Source organism: Culex quinquefasciatus, chromosome 2 (genome assembly GCF_015732765.1).
Source record: "Culex quinquefasciatus strain JHB chromosome 2, VPISU_Cqui_1.0_pri_paternal, whole genome shotgun sequence".
Classification (NCBI taxonomy): domain Eukaryota; kingdom Metazoa; phylum Arthropoda; class Insecta; order Diptera; family Culicidae; genus Culex; species Culex quinquefasciatus.
In genome coordinates, this window is record NC_051862.1 from 78549610 (window position 1) to 78569834 (window position 20225).

The 20225-nt window shown below is 38.4% G+C and overlaps 4 protein-coding genes across 4 annotated transcripts in view; 1 reads left to right on the forward strand and 3 right to left on the reverse strand.

Moving 5' to 3' along the window:
- Positions 1-794: 794 nt before the first annotated feature.
- LOC6035448 (mucin-2) lies at positions 795-2044 on the reverse strand. The gene is made up of 4 exons (XM_001845583.2): positions 1988-2044; positions 1863-1927; positions 1142-1805; positions 795-1076 (listed from the first exon to the last, which is right to left on the reverse strand). The coding sequence occupies exons 1-4, from the start codon at positions 1992-1994 to the stop codon at positions 904-906; spliced, it is 909 nt and encodes a 302-aa protein (XP_001845635.2). The 5' UTR covers positions 1995-2044; the 3' UTR covers positions 795-903.
- Positions 2045-8528: 6484 nt separating this feature from the next.
- LOC6035450 overlaps positions 8529-20225 on the reverse strand; it is a 47419-nt gene continuing 35722 nt past the window's right edge. The window contains exons 6-11 of the mRNA XM_038250447.1: positions 18873-19339; positions 16873-17537; positions 10266-10690; positions 9771-9837; positions 9303-9712; positions 8529-9240 (exon numbers count right to left, since the gene is read on the reverse strand). Of these exons, the coding sequence (XP_038106375.1) occupies positions 8584-9240; positions 9303-9712; positions 9771-9837; positions 10266-10690; positions 16873-17537; positions 18873-19339 (2691 nt within the window). The 3' untranslated portion in view covers positions 8529-8583. The remainder of the gene's footprint in view (positions 9241-9302; positions 9713-9770; positions 9838-10265; positions 10691-16872; positions 17538-18872; positions 19340-20225) is intronic.
- On the forward strand, positions 13036-14105 carry LOC119766521 (integumentary mucin C.1-like). Its single transcript, XM_038251118.1, has one exon. The coding sequence runs from the start codon at positions 13101-13103 to the stop codon at positions 13965-13967; it is 867 nt and encodes a 288-aa protein (XP_038107046.1). The 5' UTR covers positions 13036-13100; the 3' UTR covers positions 13968-14105.
- LOC119766522 (probable cell wall protein PGA41) lies at positions 16678-17620 on the reverse strand. Its single transcript, XM_038251119.1, has one exon. The coding sequence runs from the start codon at positions 17585-17587 to the stop codon at positions 16832-16834; it is 756 nt and encodes a 251-aa protein (XP_038107047.1). The 5' UTR covers positions 17588-17620; the 3' UTR covers positions 16678-16831.

A 20225-nucleotide genomic window follows, 5' to 3' on the forward strand; every position in this document is an offset into this window, starting at 1 on the left:
CAGCTCACAATGCCTCACCTTTTGACCTTCACAGATCCCCAAAATTCGATTTCAATCCTGAGATATTCAACAAAAACCGAAAAACTCCGTGCATTTTTGTCACTTTATATATGAAAGTAGTTTCAATCTTGTCGTGCTATCTTGTCACTCCATAAAAATTGATGTAAGTGCGACAAAAAGCCAAAGGGATTTCAGGCCAGGAAAGTCAGGATGCGTTTGTCACACGTACAAGCTAGACTACCGTAAACATTTGTAATTATAACTCGGGACTCCAGCAACCAACTTCAACAAAACTTTGGGACAATGCACAGAATGGTGAGCCAAACAAAACGTGTTTGTTATTGTTTACATTGCGTGCTCTCGCTTTTGAATATTCAAGGTCAAACATTAAAACGCGTTTTTCTCGGAACGTCAAAATGGCGGGTGCGACAAGATAGCACGACGACGTCGATTTGTTAAAAAAAAAAAAAACAATTCAAAACTGTGAAAAGCAAGAAAACTGCACGAGTGCCAAAAGCTCAGTTTAAAAACATTTGTTTATCCTCGTAGCTGGAAGGTTTTCCATGATCCGGAGATGTAAAAGACGAAAATTCCCACCGTAAATTTCTTCCGGAAACGGTACAACGGCGTGACTGCCATAGCGTTTACAATTACAGCAATTAGAGCAGATAAGTCATACTGGATGACGCATAGGTTAGACCATCACAGCTCAGTAAATTTTTATGTTTCCGCTATGATCCTTTGCGACCGGAGTAATTGACGGGAAGTCTAGTATTTAGACATAATAAAACACAGACATTTGTACACACTTTATGAAAATCTCAATGATGACATCGTTCACTCTTAATTACACATCTTGGAATAAATTACCTACAGAGTAAATCTTACAATAAAAAAATCCTTCTACACGATCAAGCTCGAGCAGCGAGCCCGCTCCGGCTGAAGACACTGGGAGGTGTCGGCATTCCAGAGGTAGTTCGCCGGGCAGCTCATCAGGATCGGCGACGATCCGATGCAGATATAGTACTTGGCGCAGTCCTCAGTGCTGGGGTAGAATATGTCCGGTCCGTGACAATCTGCGTAAAAGTCGGGACAAGATTAGGATTTAGATTAGGTTTGCGTTACACAACATTGATCTTACTGGGAAGCTTCGAGCTGGCCGTAGTTCCTGCTGAAGGGGTAGAATCTTCCGGTTTGGCTGGGTTCGGTAGGTTCGTGCAGTTGGTGTTGGCTGGGAAGTCGCACTGGTTGGTTTCCGTGTTCCAGTAGACACCCTGTCCGCAGCTGTGCAGAACCAGCATTCCGTACGCGCAGATGTAGTAGCTTTCGCAGGCCGACGGGTGAGGCAGGAAGTAAAAACCATCGCTGTCGCAGTACGGATAGGGACTGTTTTCCGGCGGAACTACGCTCACCACTGTGGTCACTGGAGGGGGAACCGTCGTGGTTGGTCGGACCGTTGTTGTCTGGACGGTGGTGGGGTTTGGAGTTGGTGCCGTTGGAATGTACGGAGGATTCGTCGGAATGTAGGGTGGATTCGTCGGGATGTACGGAGGATTCGTCGTTACGATTGGCCGGGCCGTAGTGACCGGTACGGGGGCAGGAGTCGGTGGCTGCCAACTCGGTGCCAGCGTGGGAGTTTGTCCACAATGCACCATGAAGGCCCAGTTGCACACGTGTGTAATCGGATCAAACAGTGTTCCCCCCGGACACCGCCGGACGCTCTCGGTATTGTACTCGCAAACAATGTACGCCTGGCAGTCACCGGTTATGGGCAGCTTCTGCCCGTTGGGCATTGCTAAACATATCTAGAGGAAGCTCTGTTTGAAAAAGTTTTTTATCAAATCCACATCAGTAAAACTTACATTGTCGGATATATATCTAGCCTTAGCCAATTGTGCTAAGAGTCCATAAAGGACTAAACTATATACTATAGAAAAAAAAACAATAAATTATTCAAAATCTACCTCCAAGTACCACAACAACTCACTCAACATTTTCGAAACTCTTCCAAAGAACTTCAACTTCAATATATTCGAAAACACCTACAAATGGTGCCGAAGCTGTCCCCGGGTATACTTATACCTTTCACGGCCGAAGAAAAAATCGGTAATGAATTCATATCTAAATTGAAATCAGTTGTTCGGAAACGTTGCTGGAAGTTGTTTTGAAGCGTTTTCTTCAATGAAGGTAAATCACATTTTTACCTTCGCTCAGTATAGCTGGTGACGTGCTGAGCAGTTTGAGGAAATGTTAAATTTGGTGCATTGAGAAATGATGTGTCCAAAAGGGTAATTTCTATTATTCAACGGGAGAGAAGAATGATTCATTAATCATTTGATTAGGTCTTATGTTGCAATTGTCATTTGACCCCATAATTACTGCAAATTTTGAGCAATTTTCAAAACGGAAAATCTTGCGAATGATCGACGAATTCACACTGTCTTATTTCATCATACAAAAAGGATGTATATTGAGATAAGATTTGGTTGAAATATAAATCAATAGCGAAAAACAAAGTAAACCGTGTGTTTAAAATTGTTGTGCTAATTGCAATGCTTTTGGATTCAATTGGAAATATGCATGAAACAAAAATTCAAAGATCAAAATACACCTAGGTATCAAGGAAACATTGAATCATTTCGTAATTTCAAGGTGCTGTTTTGAAATGGGAAAATAGTAGTTAATGCAACAAGTTGCAAAGAAGATTTTTCAGCACGAGTCATACATTTATCCAACGAGGTTCACCGAGTTGGATAAATATGACAAGGGCTGAAAAATCAATTTTTGCAACGAGTTCCATACAACATTTTTTGCAATTCCTAAAAACACCCTTTGAGTGGAATTATAAGTCAAATGCTCATGAATTTTGTCAATTAACCGTTTAAAACAAAATAATGTTGAAAAGTATTACTTTTCGAAACAAGTGCTGAAAGTTCAACTTTTCAGCACCCATTTGAGTGCATTTATTTTGAAAAGTGTTGCTATTCGATTCTGTTATTTTTGGTACAGAAAAGTACCAGAAAAGTAGTCATCGTTCAAGAATGACAGGAAAAGTAAGTAGTTTCACGACGGAATTGCAAAAATAAAATTTCACAAATCACACCTGTTTTGCCGGACTAGTCCCTTAAGTTTGCCTAAGATAGAAAATCTATCAGAAAATCCCCTCTTCAATTACAGATTTTCGAACAATTTAAAAGTAAATTTTTGAAATTTCTTTATTACTAGGGGAGAGTGGGAGACTTGATCCCCTTTTTTGTATCGCACATTACTCTGTCAATTTCTCACAAAACGTTTAACTTTTTACATGAATTGAAAGCTTAAATATTCAACTATGTTTGGCTGATAAGGGTATTTCATCAGAAAAACTCTCTCATGCCAAGCATTTAAAAAAAAATATTTTAAACCGGCATTTTCAAAATGTTGGGGGTAATTTGATCCCCCTTTCAACATTTTGAAGAAATCTTTAGCAAAATGTTTCTTATTCATCCAAACTTTTAATTTGCTATAAACTTTCAGCATTTTCACATTAAAAATGTACGTTTCTGTTCAAAATATAATAAGGCTGGTACAATAGCGTGTCCCAAAAAAACACGAAGTCGAGGAATTCAATGTGCTCAGTTCTCAAATGATAGAAAATCATGTTAGAAACAACTCTCTCATACATGAAAACTTTCGGAAAAATCGTTTACCACGTTCCCTGGGCATTTTTTTGAAAAAAGTCAGTTTTTCGACAATTTCACAAAATCTGCTTAGAAAAAATGGAAAATTTTAAAATTTCAAATAGCCTATACCATTAAATGATGGTCTGTGGTCCAATAAACAAGTTATTGTATCGATTTGGCCTTTTAAAACCTTGTTTTCACTTTCCCGGTAGCTTTTATGTCGAAAAATACGAGTTTTTGCTTTACTTTTTTTCAATCTTTTCCCTCGGTATTGAACACAAAAATTTCCTCATATGTGAAAATACATGCATCTTGTAGGAAATTTTCCGCCGAAGATTTTCGTCTAAGCAACTTTGAAGTTTCATCAACTCTGAGCTGAGATATTCCAGTTTTTGTGAAGAAAGAATATTGAATATTTGAAAATGTTGATATTAATCATCATTGGCATACAATATTAGGGATAATTTAAGCCTAATTTGAAGTGCGGCTGTATCGCATCTGTTTTTAAACATGATTGGTTCATCCTTCAATACTAAGGGCCACCTGGTTTTGTTTTCTCATGGCACACTACGTGCTAAATGAATGAATTACTTTTAGCAAATAACTCATATTTAGAGCATTTGGCATTTAAACCAATCGATGCACGTTTGCTGTGTTTCCATGGATACAAATAAACAAATAACAAATATAAGGTTCAATTGTACGCATTTCCGTGATCTGAACCACAACGTAACGTTTACACTCCCTTCTTATAACTCCTGTTGATAAATCCGATGTTCAGGTAAATTAAAAATATCACTAATATTTGGAATTTATTCTATAGGGATCCATCCATTAATCACGTAGACATTTTTTTTAAATCTCAGCTCCTCCCTTCTCATGGTCAATTGTCCATAAAAAAACTTTTTTGGTTGGAGCGTGGACAATTGCCAACCCCGTACAATCGAACCATATATTTCGATGCCTCTGTGCTCTTGTACTAAGCTTACTGGTTTTCCTATCTAGATAGCATAAGAGAGCACAGATGCATCGATTTGTTATTTGTTTATTTGTATCCATGGAAACACAGCAAACGTGCATCGATTGGTTTAAATGCAAAATGCTCTAAATATGAGTTATGCGATACAGCCGCACTTCAAATTAGGCTTAAATTATCCCTAATATTGTATGCCAATGATGATTAATATCAACATTTTCAAATATTCAATATTCTTTCTTCACAAAAACTGGAATATCTCAGCTCAGAGTTGATGAAACTTCAAAGTTGCTTAGACGAAAATCTTCGGCGGAAAATTTCCTACAAGATGCATGTATTTTCACATATGAGGAAATTTTTGTGTTCAATACCGAGGAAAAGATTGAAAAAAAGTAAAGCAAAAACTCGTATTTTTCGACATAAAAGCTACCGGGAAAGTGAAAAAAAGGTTTTAAAAGGCCAAATCGATACAATAACTTGTTTATTGGACCACAGACCATCATTTAATGGTATAGGCTATTTGAAATTTTAAAATTTTCCATTTTTTCTAAGCAGATTTTGTGAAATTGTCGAAAAAACTGACTTTTTTCAAAAAAATGCCCAGGGAACGTGGTAAACGATTTTTCCGAAAGTTTTCATGTATGAGAGAGTTGTTTCTAACATGATTTTCTATCATTTGAGAACTGAGCACATTGAATTCCTCGACTTCGTGTTTTTTTGGGACACGCTACTGGTACAAATATTTTTAAAAGTTTTTGTCACCCCCCCCCTTCAAAATTGGCCCGATAAATCAGGGGGCAAAAAAAATATTTTTACAATAAACTTCAAAATTTCAATGAAAATTCAAGTGCAACCAGCTGAAATCAAATTAAAATACATTCTTCTGCGTTTAAAATCATTTTTAGCATGTTTGGGTTTATTAAAAAATCTTAAGATTTTTTGAAAATTTTCGATGCAAAACCTTATTTTTCGATACAATTTTTGTTTTTGTCAGATCTTAGATTTTTTGAAAACTAATGATTGCAAAACAGCTGAACTAGTGCAAAATGCATTTTAAAACACTTTTTTCATTTAAATGTGAAGACTATGGCTTGTTATTTAAATTTTTATATTTTTTTTTGCCCCCCCCCCCCCTTTACCTCGGCTAGGGCCGAGGGACAAAACTTTTTTAATATTTGCATCGGCCTAAGTTTAGCATGCAAAATATTTAAAAACCTAAAATTTTCTTTTAAGACAAAATTGGGCATGTTTGCAAAAGTTGGTAATTTTTGTTTACAAAACTTTTGAAAAATGGTTCAAACTGCAGAAAGTTATGTACAACTATACTAAAGGAAACTATGTACGAAAACCCAGCCCAATTAATTAATCTTGAGGCTGATTCCAGTGACTGTAAAAATGCAGGGATCAAGTCTCCTTAAACGCACTTTTTTAAACAATTGATTGTTAAAATAGTCATGTATAAAAACTATTTTTTTGAATAATTATTGAGTGTTTTCTATACTTATCAAAACAAAGAAAGTCTCTTGGAAGTTTTTTGCAGCACTTTTTAGAAAAATGAGTGTAACTCAATCTAAACATTTTTTAATTTTTTTCTTTGTTTTCTACAATGAGTTTTACTCAATTTCGCACAACCTATTAGAACAAAGCTAATTGTTTTACCCACATGCTTACGAGATACAGGCTTGGGATCAAGTGTCCCCGGGGATCAAGTCACACCACTTTCCCCTATATTTGAATCGGCAACCAGGGCTGCTATTTCAAACGACTCCGATTTCAGATCTCAAATAAATGGTCGAATCCGACTCCGACACCCTCTTAGTATTGGATCATCTTCATAATAAAGCCGATGCAAACATTCAAAATGTATTTAATTCCATTTGAAAAGGGTTTAAAACGAAAAAAAGTTCTCCGATCGGACTCAAATTTTTTCTAAGGGTAGCCAAAATAGTTAGACCCGTATTTTTTTTATGGTCAGAACAACTAAAATCGGTTGAAACGGCACGGAGTAATGATTTTTTGAAAAAAATGGTTTTTGCGAAAATTTACGAAAATGGCCGATTTTGGGACCACCTTGGCACAGTATGGGTCATTAGGGTGTAATATCAAAATCGATTTTCCAGCACAGCACTTTTTCAATTCCTTTTGGGGTCCTAAACAACTCTCCAAAGTTTTGGAACGATTGGTTAAAAGGCAGTTTACAAACTGCAGTATACAATTTCATAATTTTGTAGATTTTGCTCGGTTTGTTCTAGAGCAGGGGCACTCAAAGTTTTTGAGCCAAATTTGAAACTCATTTTGGTCACCCCTGTTCTAGAGGTCGTATCGAGGTCCTCGTCTAAAACGTGATTTCCGAGCAAAATACACGTTTTAGACGAGTTTTGAACACGCTGTATCTTTTTTAGGAGCAAGTTAGCACCATACTCTCTTGGGAAAAGTTGTGGAGCACCTTCCAAAAAAAAGCAATCCACTTTAACGAAAGTTATGTGTGGTGAGTCACCCAAAACCTCTTTTACGCAAATGGACCGACGTGTTACTTCCCCATCCGATAGAAGAAAGCCAGGAGGATAAGGCGGGAATCGAACCCGCGCCCGATAGCAACTTAGGGATCGGCAGCTGAAGCCGCTAACCACCGCGCCACGAGGAGCACCTTCCAAAGCATCCGAATATGAATCTGGTTTTAGTACAGCGTGAAACGTGGATTTTATGAATATCAAAATCCAAAAGAATGGGGTGTCCCATACAAATTCCCATAGAAAATTGAATCGCTTTAAGCAAAGTGAGGACTTAACCAATCGTTCCTATACTTTGGGGAGTTGTTAAGGACCTCAAAAGGAACTTAAAGTTGCTGTGCTCGCTAAATTTGAACAACTTTATTTTTTCCATACAATCATATAAAACCCTAATGGGTCACCCTAACGTCCAATGAAAAAATACGGGTCTAATTGTATCGGCTAAAAACCCCAGATTTTTTTCGGTTAAGGCTTTTTGCAAATGGGATTGTTGATAATTAAAATTTCAAGGCAGAATTTCAACATTTAAATGATAAAACCATTGGAAAATGCACTTTTCACCCGTACAGGTGAAATGCTATCATTAGTTTTCATAAAATGTCAGATCTGACGAAAAAAATTGTTTTGCGAAACAAAAACTTGTTTATTAATTTTTAATTATTCCAAACATGCGTTTGTTAAATCTCTTGAACCATAATATAAATTAAATTGAAAAATGTCAACAAATTAAACGAGACTGAAAAAAAAAAATAAAATAGTCATGAAGTTTTGTAAATTGAGCTGCTTTGAAAAAAAATTAGTGATCAATAATAAAAAGTTTATTTTTCGTGAAAATTTGGGTAAACCACGTGAACTTTTTTTTTGGGAATTTATAACCACCCCCCCCCCCTCCCTCGTGGGCAATTGTTCATACAAAAAAACTTTTTTGTATGGATCGTATAGACATATAGACAATCGCGTGGTTTATGGATGGTCCCTAACAAATTTTGGTAATTTTCGACTGCGACCTTGACTCCAGCTCTTGAAATTTAGCCGACTCTGACTCCGACGCCAGCTATTCAAGTTTTGACGACTCCGACCCACGTCCCCAAAATGCCCGACTCCAATTTACGTAATTTATGAATGAAATCATCGGCATTAAAAACAAAATTTCGTATTACTTGCTACTGGGACTGAAAAGCCGAGAACTAAATTTGAGTATGAATGTAATTTTTTAATGATTGCCTGTGTGGATCTACCCAGTTAGGTCATACGCGAACCTTGCTAAATGCTAAATATTTTACATACAAGAGCATTTCAGAATAGTTTCAGCAAAGCAGTTTGGGCCGCGGCAGGATCAAATTGTCTTCAAACTTTTTGCTGGAATCCAAATTCAACTGATTACATAGAACCAAGCATTTATTGTCATACAACTTCACATTGATTGAACCTATATTCACAAATTACAGATGGCACTGTACTCGCACGACTGACGGTACACATCAAAGTACTGATCCGGCGGACACGCCACGCGGTAGCCCTCCTCGTTGGCGCAGACGTAATAGTACGAACAGCTGTCCGGTGCCGGAACCAGATCCCCATCGTCCACACCACGGCACACGTTCGGCGTCGGAGGTCTCTGCTGGCCGCCGTGGGGACAGTACGCGTCCATCGGGTGCACGCAAGCCTGACTCTGCTCGTCGAACCAATCGCCGTCGGGACAAATGGTCGGTGTTCCTACCTCACCGTTGCAGGTAAAGTATTCGTTGCAGAATCTGTAATGAAGCACCCGGAGGCCGTCCTCTACGTCACGGCAAATCTCCGGAGCTGGTGGGGGTGGATTCGGTGGAGGAGTAGTGGCACCACACTCCGTCTCGGACGGATCAACGCAGGTCTGGGCTTCGTAGTCGAACCAGAGTCCATCCCAGCAGACCATCGGGAAGGGATAGCCGTTCATGCACATCGAGAAACGGTAACAGTAGCTGGGATCCTGGATAAAGCCAAAGTTTGGCTGGTCGGCGCATGGATTTGGTGGTGGAGGAGGTGGCGTCGGCGTTGATGGTTCCAGGTCGCATTCGAACTCGTAGCGGTTTCCACAGCGTTGAGCTTCTTGCTGGAAGATTTGAGTTTTGTAAAACCAGAGTTTTTTTCACTATGAACTTAACTAAAACTTACGTTGAACCAGAATCCCTTAGGGCAGGACAGCAGGTACGCAACCTGATCAATGCACATGTAATAGTACTGGCAGGTTTCCATGGATCGGACATATGTGTAACTAGGAACACCGTCACACACTGGAGAAGGCGTTGGTGGTGGAGCGGTGGGAAGTTCCGGTGCTTGCTCGATTTCACAGTCTGACTCTTCGGGAGAAACGCAAGCCTGGAGTTCCGTCGAGAACCACTTGCCGTCATCGCAGCTGTATCCGTACGCGGTTCCATCCAGACAAAGATAGTAATACTCGCACGAGATCGGACTTGCCACGTACGTGGTGTTGGCGCCTAAGCAAACTTCATCGTAGCCTCTGCTTTGGGCGGTTACGAACGATACTGATAGCACCAGCAAAGCTAGTAGTTGTACTATAGATCCTGAGAGATTTCCTGAACTTAGTAAGTAATACGAAGATTCTAATTGACACAAACTTACTCTTCATCCTGACGTTCGAACCGCAGGTGACAAATGTTTTGCAGTTACACCGAAACCGCGCTTTTAAGCAGCAATATCATTGCGTGACTGCAGCTTTTTCGGTGACCACCAATCTAATTCCGGCCATAATTTGGTTCCGACGCATTGACCAAAGGGGTTTATTGGCAAGGCGGCCTTTTTGATACTGAAGACTCACGCTGTAAACTTTATGAACCATCGATTGCCGGACGGAACTTATGCAACAAAGATTGTGAAGGGTGAACGGAAAGTCTGAAACAGGGTATTATTGAATATATCCCAAAAATAATCGATTTGCTTTTCAAGTGACATAATTCTTTTGTAATAAAAATCCCTTTTTTATTGTTTCAATTGTATCATGAAAAATGTATTTAAAGTTTATATGAAGCGGATGAATTTCACAATAAAATAGGCACGTATTTTCCTATTTTAGAAAGTTCAAATTTCACACTCGTCAGGACTTCCAATTCCACAAACGCGCACCGAGGGATAGAAAATGTGACCATCTTCGCACTGGTTTACCTCAAACCGTCCCATGACACAGAGCACAAACTGAGTACAATCCACTGGATTCGGCAGAAGGTCGACAACGATACCTCGGCACATTGCGGTATAATTTGGTGGGGCTATAGTTGTGGTCGGTTCACCGGTGGTAGACTCCTGTTCCTCCGTAGCGGAGGTAGCGCTTGTGGTTGTGGTTTTGCCAGATGAGTTTTCTTCTGAGGAGTTTTCCTCTGACGAGCTTGAAGACTCCTCCGATGACTCCTCGGAAGAACTGCCCTTTTTAAAACCGGTGATTTCGGTCTCCTCGCCATCCCATGATCTTGGCATGGCATTGGCCGTAGCCAAACAGGCCAGCGCAATGAGCAGCAGAGTGTATTTCATGTTGAATGATTGTGGCACTGAATTCAAATAATCTCTAACAGAACAAACCTAACTCTTAAATATTGTTCAGAAATCTCTCGAAATTTCAGATGAATATCTTCTAAAGCAATAAAAGGATTTTCCCATTGGTGATAAGTTTATCAGTAGAAATTTTTCACGCGTTAAACCTTTTCTAGTTTATCGCATCACGTTCATTCATTGTTTTGGCCTGATTAGCTTATTAAATGGGTCGTAAATTGTAATCTCAAACTTCGAGATAAACTTATGGGGTTGATATTATTTCATTTCCTATTGATTTGGGTTGTTTAACATGCTGCTTTGAAACATTTTGAATTGATGATGTCAGTTTCCTAGCTGAGAATTAACAAAAAAAAACAATTTAAGTTATTTTTATTTGCTGCAATATGCGCAATTTTGATATGTAAAAAAATGTGAATGTAAAACAACGATAGTCATTTAAATATTGGTCAGGCTCAAACTTTGTGAGTGCCATTTTACATCATTGGCTCAATTATATATTTCTTAAAACAATTGTGACAACTTTTTTTACAACAATGCTATCAAAAATCGGTTCCTTAAAAAAAGCGAAAAACTCAAGATGAAATTGTATAAATAATATTCATTTGTCATTATCCTTATTCAAAAAATCAAGATTGCAAAAAGTGTCATTTTTATCAAATTTTGACTGATGGTGTTGCAATTTTTTTAAACAATATGATTTTTAAAAACCGAAAAACTCAAAAATGCCTCTGTTTTAATTTTTTAAATGTTATGTGATTGTTTTTCCTTAGTCCGTTGCAAAATATTATTCAAAGTTTTTGCCACCGCCACACTTCCTCAAATTGCTCCGAAAAATCGGGAGGCAAAAGCATTTTTTCGAAAAACTTCAAAAATTACAATGGAAATAGAAGATGAATCAACTGAAAATCATTTGAAATGCATTTACCTGTGATTATGTCTACATTTAGCACGTTAAAAATCCTTCTAAAATATATTGAATTTTTTTGAAATTCCAATGTACAGCCCCGCAAAATTAATGTTTATTTACGTGAACAAAAGAGTCTGTCTATACCAGGCATGCCAGATTTGCAGTTTTTTAGTACAGGCTCAATGCTCACTCATTTGGTTGAAAACTGGCTTGCCTATAAAATATGACTTTTTATTACTTTTTGGACTACAATTATCATTTATGGTAATCCTGATACAAGCTGTATTCTAAACCTCAAAATAAGAAAAATAACTGTTATGGTGCAAATTTTACAATCACGTGGTAGATTTTTGACATGTGGCGTCGCGGTGTTCAACAAGCATGCACAGCATGCAAAGGAAAATTTTAAGAAACCTGTTAGTTCCGAAAACCCTGGATGTATTGCCATTGAGCCCCATGAGGGTTGCACGAATCGACCTTGTCTCTTCGGAAAGTTGTTTTCCCGACGATTCCGCTCATTTCTGGCCATCCTAGAAGTTTCTACCTTTTTTTCCCACGCCTGTAGGAGTGATTGAACAAAAATTCAAAATTTCAAAATTTGTTAACTAGAACTCGCTTGAGACAACCCAGGTTCATCCAAATGAGCTAAAATTTGGCGTGAGAGTCCCTTTGGGTATGCCTTACAAGGGAAACCACACCAGAACTTGATCTGAGAACTTTTCAAAATCCGTACTCACCCTAAATTTATTGAAAACTAATGATTGCAAAACAACTGGATTGTTGTTAAATGCATTTTAAAACACTTTTTTCATCGAAATGTTGTAACGTTGGCTTGTGATTAATTTTTTTTATCAAATTTGCAAACTAATTCTAACAAGACTCAAAATGACTGTAACGTCACTTTGAAAATTAATCCGAACAGAAATTGTAAACTCTCTGTGAATCCGCATCTGAGCAGGATTCTTTAAACAAAATCCATGAAAAATCATATTTTCAAAAGCATTCATGAGTTTAGAAGTTTTTAACTTGTTCCATATGATTTTGCAGATGTTTAGGAAAATTTAATATTTTTGGAAAAGAATTGGTATCACCCAGAGACTATTGTTTAACTTACTTTAAGCAAATTTTAAAATAATGGTTCAGTTGAAATCAATGTGATCAACAAGCAAAAATAAGCAAGACCTGTTCAAGAAAAGTTCTTGGGATTCTTGGGAATATAAAAATGTGGGCAGTTGAAGGTTGTTGAAATCACGTACTTTTTGGTGGTAAATGAGCAAACATAAACAAAATGCGCAAGTCTTTTCTAGATAATTTTATCTGGTCAAAGGAATGAATCAACGTGTTATGATAAACAAAACTGTGAGAAGATTTATCAGTTGATGAATGTCGCAGACCTGCTGGTATACTTCTGAGATTAAAGGAGAGATCTCGGATTATCATTTAAGAGCGAGATTCCTCCGGAAGAGTATCATTTTATTCCTGTTTCTTAATCGTTTAACATGAATTATATTGTGAGCATCCTCGCATTAGCCTTCGTGGCAACAGTCAGTGCCGCGCCAAAATCCCTAAACCGTTGTGCGGATGTCCCGAGCGGAACTGTCCTGCCATCCATCGATTGCCAGTTCTACGTCGTATGTCAACGGGGTCAGGAAATGAAGGTGCGTTGCCAACCAGTTGGAACATTCTTCGACGTGAATCGCCAGGTTTGTGATAAACGTCCAAAGGTCACCTGCTGGGATGGCAACACTTCAACTGAGTCTGCCGAAAGTACGGAAAAGACCACCGTTACGGATTCATCGAATGAATCGGGAGAAAGCTCTGGTGAAACGAAAAACACTAACCGTTGCAAGGACGTACCAAGCGGAACCATCCTGTCGTCGCGTCAATGTCAGTTCTACGTCGTCTGCCAGAGAGGTCAAGAAGTTCAGGTGCGCTGCCAACCCCTTGGAACCTTCTTTGATATCAACCGAATGGTTTGTGACAAACGTCCCAGTACTAGCTGCTCGGAACTCACTACAACCACAACTACGACGACGACCACCACTACCACTACTACAACTGAAGCGACTACAACCGAGGCTCCGGTAACCACCGAGGAATTGACTACGACTACGCCAGTTACGGAAGCAGTTACGGAGGAAGTCACCACTGAGGAAATCATCACGGAGGAATCTACCACGACTGAAGCAGCCACAACTGCGGCTCCGCCAAACTTTGCCGAAATGTGCCGTGGTGTCCTGGTTGATGTTCTGCCCCACCCAACGGATTCCAATCAGTTTGTTGTGTGCATATTCGGTCGTTACCAGTTGCAGCAGTGCCCAGAAGGTCAAATTTTCAAAACATTGGTGCGCGCTTGTGCTGTTTGAATGGTCAACTACTTTTTATGCAGCTTCAGAAACCAAAAGTGACATCAAATAATTGAATCAGAAATGTTAAACCAAATGACCACAAACATATGATTTAATGGCAGAAAAAAATACACAAATAAACAAAAAAAAATAAAGTGTTGTTTTCTTATGATCGTGCACAAAAACTCGTTTGTTTCAGAAATGTAGAATTGCTCTACAGTCTCCCTCAATGTTATTAATATGCAGCAATTCCCCACGAAAACAGCATGATTCGAAAAAAGTTCTCCAATCGGTCTCAATTTTTTTCCTGGGGGTTTCTAACACGCGGCGCGTCGAAATTCCCAGTTTTAATTTAAAAAAAATCGTATCTCAGAGTATTGAAAACATAACTGCCCCATTTTTTTATATATTATGTAAAATTTTCCGAGGAATCTGATAAAAATACTTTCAAACATAGGCTCTATGGTCCCGAGACCTTTAAAAGAGCATTTTAAGTTTTCATATACCCTTTCGTTTGTGCTCAAGACAGCTAAAATCGGTTGAATTTTTTTTTAAAAATGTGTTTATTTTCAAAAATTGACGAAAATTGCCATTTTCGGACCACCCTAACACGGTGTAGGTCACCCTAATGGCCAAACAAAAAAAATTACCGGTCTAATTATTTTGGACAAAGAACCCCCAGAAAATTTTTAAGACCGATCGGAGAACTTTTTTTTCAAATCAAGCTGTTTTCGTGGGGAATTGCTGTATGAGAATTATTAGTACCGTCAGTGGGGGTGACTATGGGTCAAAAATGATACACCTCTCGTAATTTCTTAATAACAAAAACAATTTAAATAATATCGAATATCTTTCAACGTAGATTGGTTCTTCGATAGTTTACTAACATTTTCCCAAAATATGGTGGATTTTGATGAACACTACCTTAAATTCCAATAGTTTGAAAATTGACCCAATCTCACCCCTTAGAGGGGGTGACATTGGGTCAAATGAAACTAAAATGATGCTCAAATACAACGATATTGTAAAAACAGGTCATCCAACAGTGTTTCTTGTTCGAGGGTATCGTAACGTCATGATTCGAAATCCGAACACTTAGTACTATATTATTTTTGTTATAGCTGGCAAAAAATCATGTAATAAGTTGGAAATGTATAAATATCATCAGGATTTATTTTTAAGGGAATGCATGCAAAATATGTCTTTTCTAACAATTTTTCATCAGAATTTGAAAATTAAAAATGACTTGTTGTTCTTTGAATCCCGGACACTTTTGCTTCGAATTCCAGACACTCGATTTTGCTTATGAATCGCACAAATTTGGAGTGAAATGTTAGTGAATGGCATTCTTTAGGTCTCAAATAAGCTTTTAACATCAAAACAATCGATAGTTTATATAAAAAATCGCTAGAATTTAAGCAAATCAAAAACATTAATTTCTGCTTTGCCAACCCGGTGCTTCGGACGCCTATGAAATATTTCACGTGAAATGTTTCGCATTTTTGGTAAACTTTTAATTTTATTTTATTTAATTGTTTTTGCATTAACTACAGCGTTCAAACAAACTTTAAATGAAAGTTGATGTTAGAATGCATCAAAGAACACAGTTTTGACATTCATAATGCGAACTTATATCCAAATAATTGATAAAATAAGTTGAAGTGTCCGGGTTTCGAAGCGTCCGGGAATTTGAATCATGACGTTATTGACATGCAACAATGTTTGAAGTGGATATTTTCAAACATTTGGGTAGTTTTCGAGCAATTCCAACAAAAATTAGAAAATATTAGAAAAATGATTTTTGAGAGGTCAGTTTTGGCCAAAAACGTACCTCAACTTTAGACAGCTGCCAAAATAACAGGATTTGTTATAGAAGCAAGATTTTTTCAGCGAAGTCATCTTAAAATGTCCGCTACACAAACCTTTTAACAGAATTCAGTTTCATTGAGAAGAACCTGAGAAATGGTAAAATCCGTAAAAAAATCACCCCCAGACCGAATGTCACCCCTACTGACGGTATCTTTTAAATTAATTCTTCTCAGTTTGTAATCAAAACATTGTATCAAGTGTACTTAACTAAGGTTCATGTTTCGTGATTCTGCAAAGGCCCTATTGAAGCTGCACAAATTTGTATTGCTTCAAAACAGATTATTTAAAAAACATCAGAAGCATAATTCAAAAATAATGTTCAAAAAATTTTTGGAAGTCAATATTTATGAAAAAATAATTTTAAAGGAAAGTATAAATTTAATTAAAGTTCGAATTTGTGAGAAAAGCGCAAACAAGTAATTTTTGTTATTGTAGCCCTAAGCTGGTTCAAAATAGTCAAAAATTTAAATTGTCATCAAAGTGAGGCAGCATATTCGTTTATGACTGTCGTCATGTTTAAAAAAAAATTAAGGTATTTTAAAATCAAAATGGCGTATTGTGCTTCGCATCCCGAACCCTAATAAAGGCTGATTCTAATTTCCGAAACTCGTTTTTAGCTTGAGAATCGCTCAAACATAGACAAAAATTTTAGTTAACGGCATTTTTAAAGTCTCAAACGAGCTGTTAGCAGCAATCGATATTTTGTAAAACGATTGTTAGAGCCAACAAAAATCACAAGGACACTTTCTCGGTAATTTTATAAAACAAATATTTGCTGTATGAAGCGTGGACAATCGCTAAACCCCTCTCCCCATTCCACGTGGTGTATAAGTGTCCCCAAAATGTAGAACAATTTCTCTTATCTTTGCATGTAATTTTTATTTGTTTAAATGACCAAATCCACTACAATATTCGATTTTGATTTTTTCTTTTCAAAAATTCATTGTGATCATTTTGCATCATGTAACTGAATAACACGAAATGTGTTCATTTCTCGAAAATCAATCAACGACTCAAACGCCACAAGCACGCACAAGTGCTTTGAAAATTTGACCTTCGTTGCACTGCTGCACCTGGAAACGGCCCATGACACAGATCACAAACTGCTTGGGGTTCGTTGGGTGAGGCAGAATATCTATTACGATACCACGGCACAACTCGGCAACGGTTGGCGGGGCGGCAGTCGTGGCTACCTCAGTCGTGGCTACCTCAGTCGTGGCCACCTCAGTCGTGGCAGGTTCCCCGGTGGTTGCCTCCTCCGTAACGATTTCGGTTTGGGCAGACTCTGAAGTTGTCTCATCGGTGCCAGTCGTAGTAGTTTCGTCCGAGTTTTCTCCAGATGTTTCCTTGGAAGATTCCTTGGAAGATTCCTTAGATGACTCCTTAGACGATTCCTTGGACGATTCCTTGGACGATTCCTTGGAGGACTCCTTGGATGATTCCTTCGAAGCTGCCGTCGTCGTAGCATCTTCAGTGGTAGTTTGCTCCGCAACGGTTGTCTCCTCCGTACTCTCGGATGACTCAGACCCATCCCAGCAGGTGACTCTTGGGCGTTTGTCGCAAACCTGGCGGTTGACGTCGAAGAAGGTTCCCATGGGTTGACAGCGCACCTTCATTTCTCGACCCTGCTGGCAGACGACGTAGAACTGGCAATCGAGGGATGGCATGATGGTTCCACTCGCGACATCCTTACAACGGTTAGTTGATTTCGGCGCGGCACTGACTGTAGCCACAAGGGCTAGGGCAAGGATTAACACAAAAGATCTCATCTTGAACGTTTCGGTCACTAGATTCAAGTGATACTCAACGTCAGAAATCTTGCTCTTATATATTTATCCCAACACATTTTTTATTTCTAAGAAAATTCATCTGCTTTGCGACTCATTGTTCGTTTGATAATAAATCTTTTCAGTTAAAAAAAATTGCACGCGCAAACTCGTTGCTCGGTTATCATAGGTTATCATCCAGTTCTAGGAATGAACCTGTGAAAACCAACAAAATTGTTAATTTTGCGAGCTTATCTATGTTTATTTACTTATTTTCATCATAATTAATATTTTTGGAATTTGATCTGACATAATAAAATAGAACATGTGGGTAATTCTCCGCCAACTCAGACAGCAGTTGACCCGACCCCTTTTCAATTTGCGTGAAACTTTGTCATATGGGGTAACTTTTGTCCCTGAACCAGATCCGAGGTCCGTTTATTGATATCTCGTGATGAAGGGACGGAACGACCCCTTCCATTTTGAACATGCGAAAAAAGAGATGTTTTTCAAAACTTTTTTTCGTAAAATCGCGTTAAATCAAAATTTTAGTAATTGTCTGCTCTACAACTTTGTAGAACATTATTACACTCTTAAAAATAACTCTGCAAAGTTAGAAAAAACACGAAACATTAAAATGAAAATTTTTATTCTAAATGAAAAAATGACCCTTCTGGGTCAATGTAGATTCGAAAAGTACATTAAATTTACCTTAAAATGACATGTTCCAAAACTTTTTACAGTCAAGTAACGGAAAATGGCAGAGTTTTTAAAACTTGTTTAGTGTTTTTCGATGAAGAATACGTTTTTTTCGGAATTCTGAGTACGCCATTAAATCGGGCGTCTTATTTTACATAAAAGTTCCTTTGACACCAAATTTCTAGCTCATCACAGTTTCAGACGGCAAAATATTGAAAAACACCCCTTTTTTTCGCACGCTCAAAAATGAAAGGGGTCATACCGCCCCTCCGTCACTCGCTTATACACTAAATCCAAGGATAAAAATACATGCGAATACATGCTCTTCCCATTCGAATCTTCAGAAACATAATAGTACGCTAATACATACTTGGAGGATTTTGAATAGAAGGTTTCGTTTTGCCAACAAAGTTCGACCCTTGGGAGCTAAACTAAATTGAAATACAAATTCACTAACTTCTGAAGTCCAGAATCTTGACTGTCATCTCAAATGCAATTAGATACCAGAAATCAATTAAACTCATTGAAGTATATTTGGGTAAACAAAACATCAAAGATTGATGATTTATTTTGAAAAACTTAGTTTTACGCGATTTGCTGAACGTGGGAGAAGGTTTCATCTGACTCTTCCGAAGACGATGAAGAAGAGGAAGAAGAGGAAGAAGATGATGAAGAAGAAGATGATGACGATGATGAAGAAGAAGATTTTGATTCCTCCGACGTTTCTTCCGAAGTTTCTTCCGACGAGGACTTGGAATCGGTAGTGGTTCCCTCGGTGGTCTCCGATCCTTCCGTTGTTGCCTCTTCTCCATCCCAGCACGTGACATCCGACTGACTATCGCACACCATCCGGTTGACATCGAAGAAGGTTCCCATGGGAGTGCATCGCACTTGGTGCTCAAATCCTCTTCGGCAAACGACAAAGTACTGACACTGGACTGACGGCAAGACGGTTCCGTTCGGTACGTCCGCACAGCGGTCAGTTGATCTTGGCACGGCACTAACCGTGGCCACGAAGGCCAACGCAAGGAAGCACACGAGGAGTTTCATATTACACTTTTGAAAAGCTGGAAGCAAACAGTAGCTGTTGGAGGGAATCTCCTCCTTAAATATTGATCCGAGCCCATTCATCCGGTGATAACTCGTATCGGTTGTAAAATTTGGACGAAGGAATCTGCACGCGCCGGTATTTCTATGGTACATCTCCTCGTTCATATTAGAGTGACTAGAAAAAAAAGGAAATTTATGCCCAAAATTGCGCATTTACTTCACTGCAAACATTTAGAAATATGTTGAATTGAGCGTACTTCCCTCCTGCTACCGCCAGTGATTGCAATATATTTGGCAGTTTGGTAATTTTTGCGAACGATTCCTTATACGCGTAGGTTAGATTTTGCCTTCCTCACTGAGGTAAGGCTATAATCCTGCTCTAAAACTGAACTTTTTATTAAAAGCTCGAAGACCCACCTGCATGTATACATATCGACTCAGAATCGAAAACTGAACAAATGTCTGTGTGTGTGTGAATGTGTTTGTATGTATGTATGTGACCAAAATTCTCACTGAGTTTTCTCAGCACTGGCTGAACCGATTTGGACCAAACCAGTTGCAATCGACTTGGTTTAGAGTCCCATACATCGCTATTGAATTGTTTGAAGTTTCGATAACTAGTTCAAAAGTTACGCATAAAAATGTGTTTTCACATAAATCCGGATCTCATTTATATGCATGTAAACGATGTCCGGATCCATCATCGTTGGTTAGGTAATCAAAAGACCTTTCCATTGAGTCCACAACATTGAAGATCTGGCAACCCTGTCTCAAGTTATGACCACTTAAGTGATATTTATGTACTTTTGTGAAGCCGGATCTCAATTAAATGTATACAAACGTTGTCCGGATCCGTCATCCGATCCATCGTTGGTTAGTAATTGAGAGACCT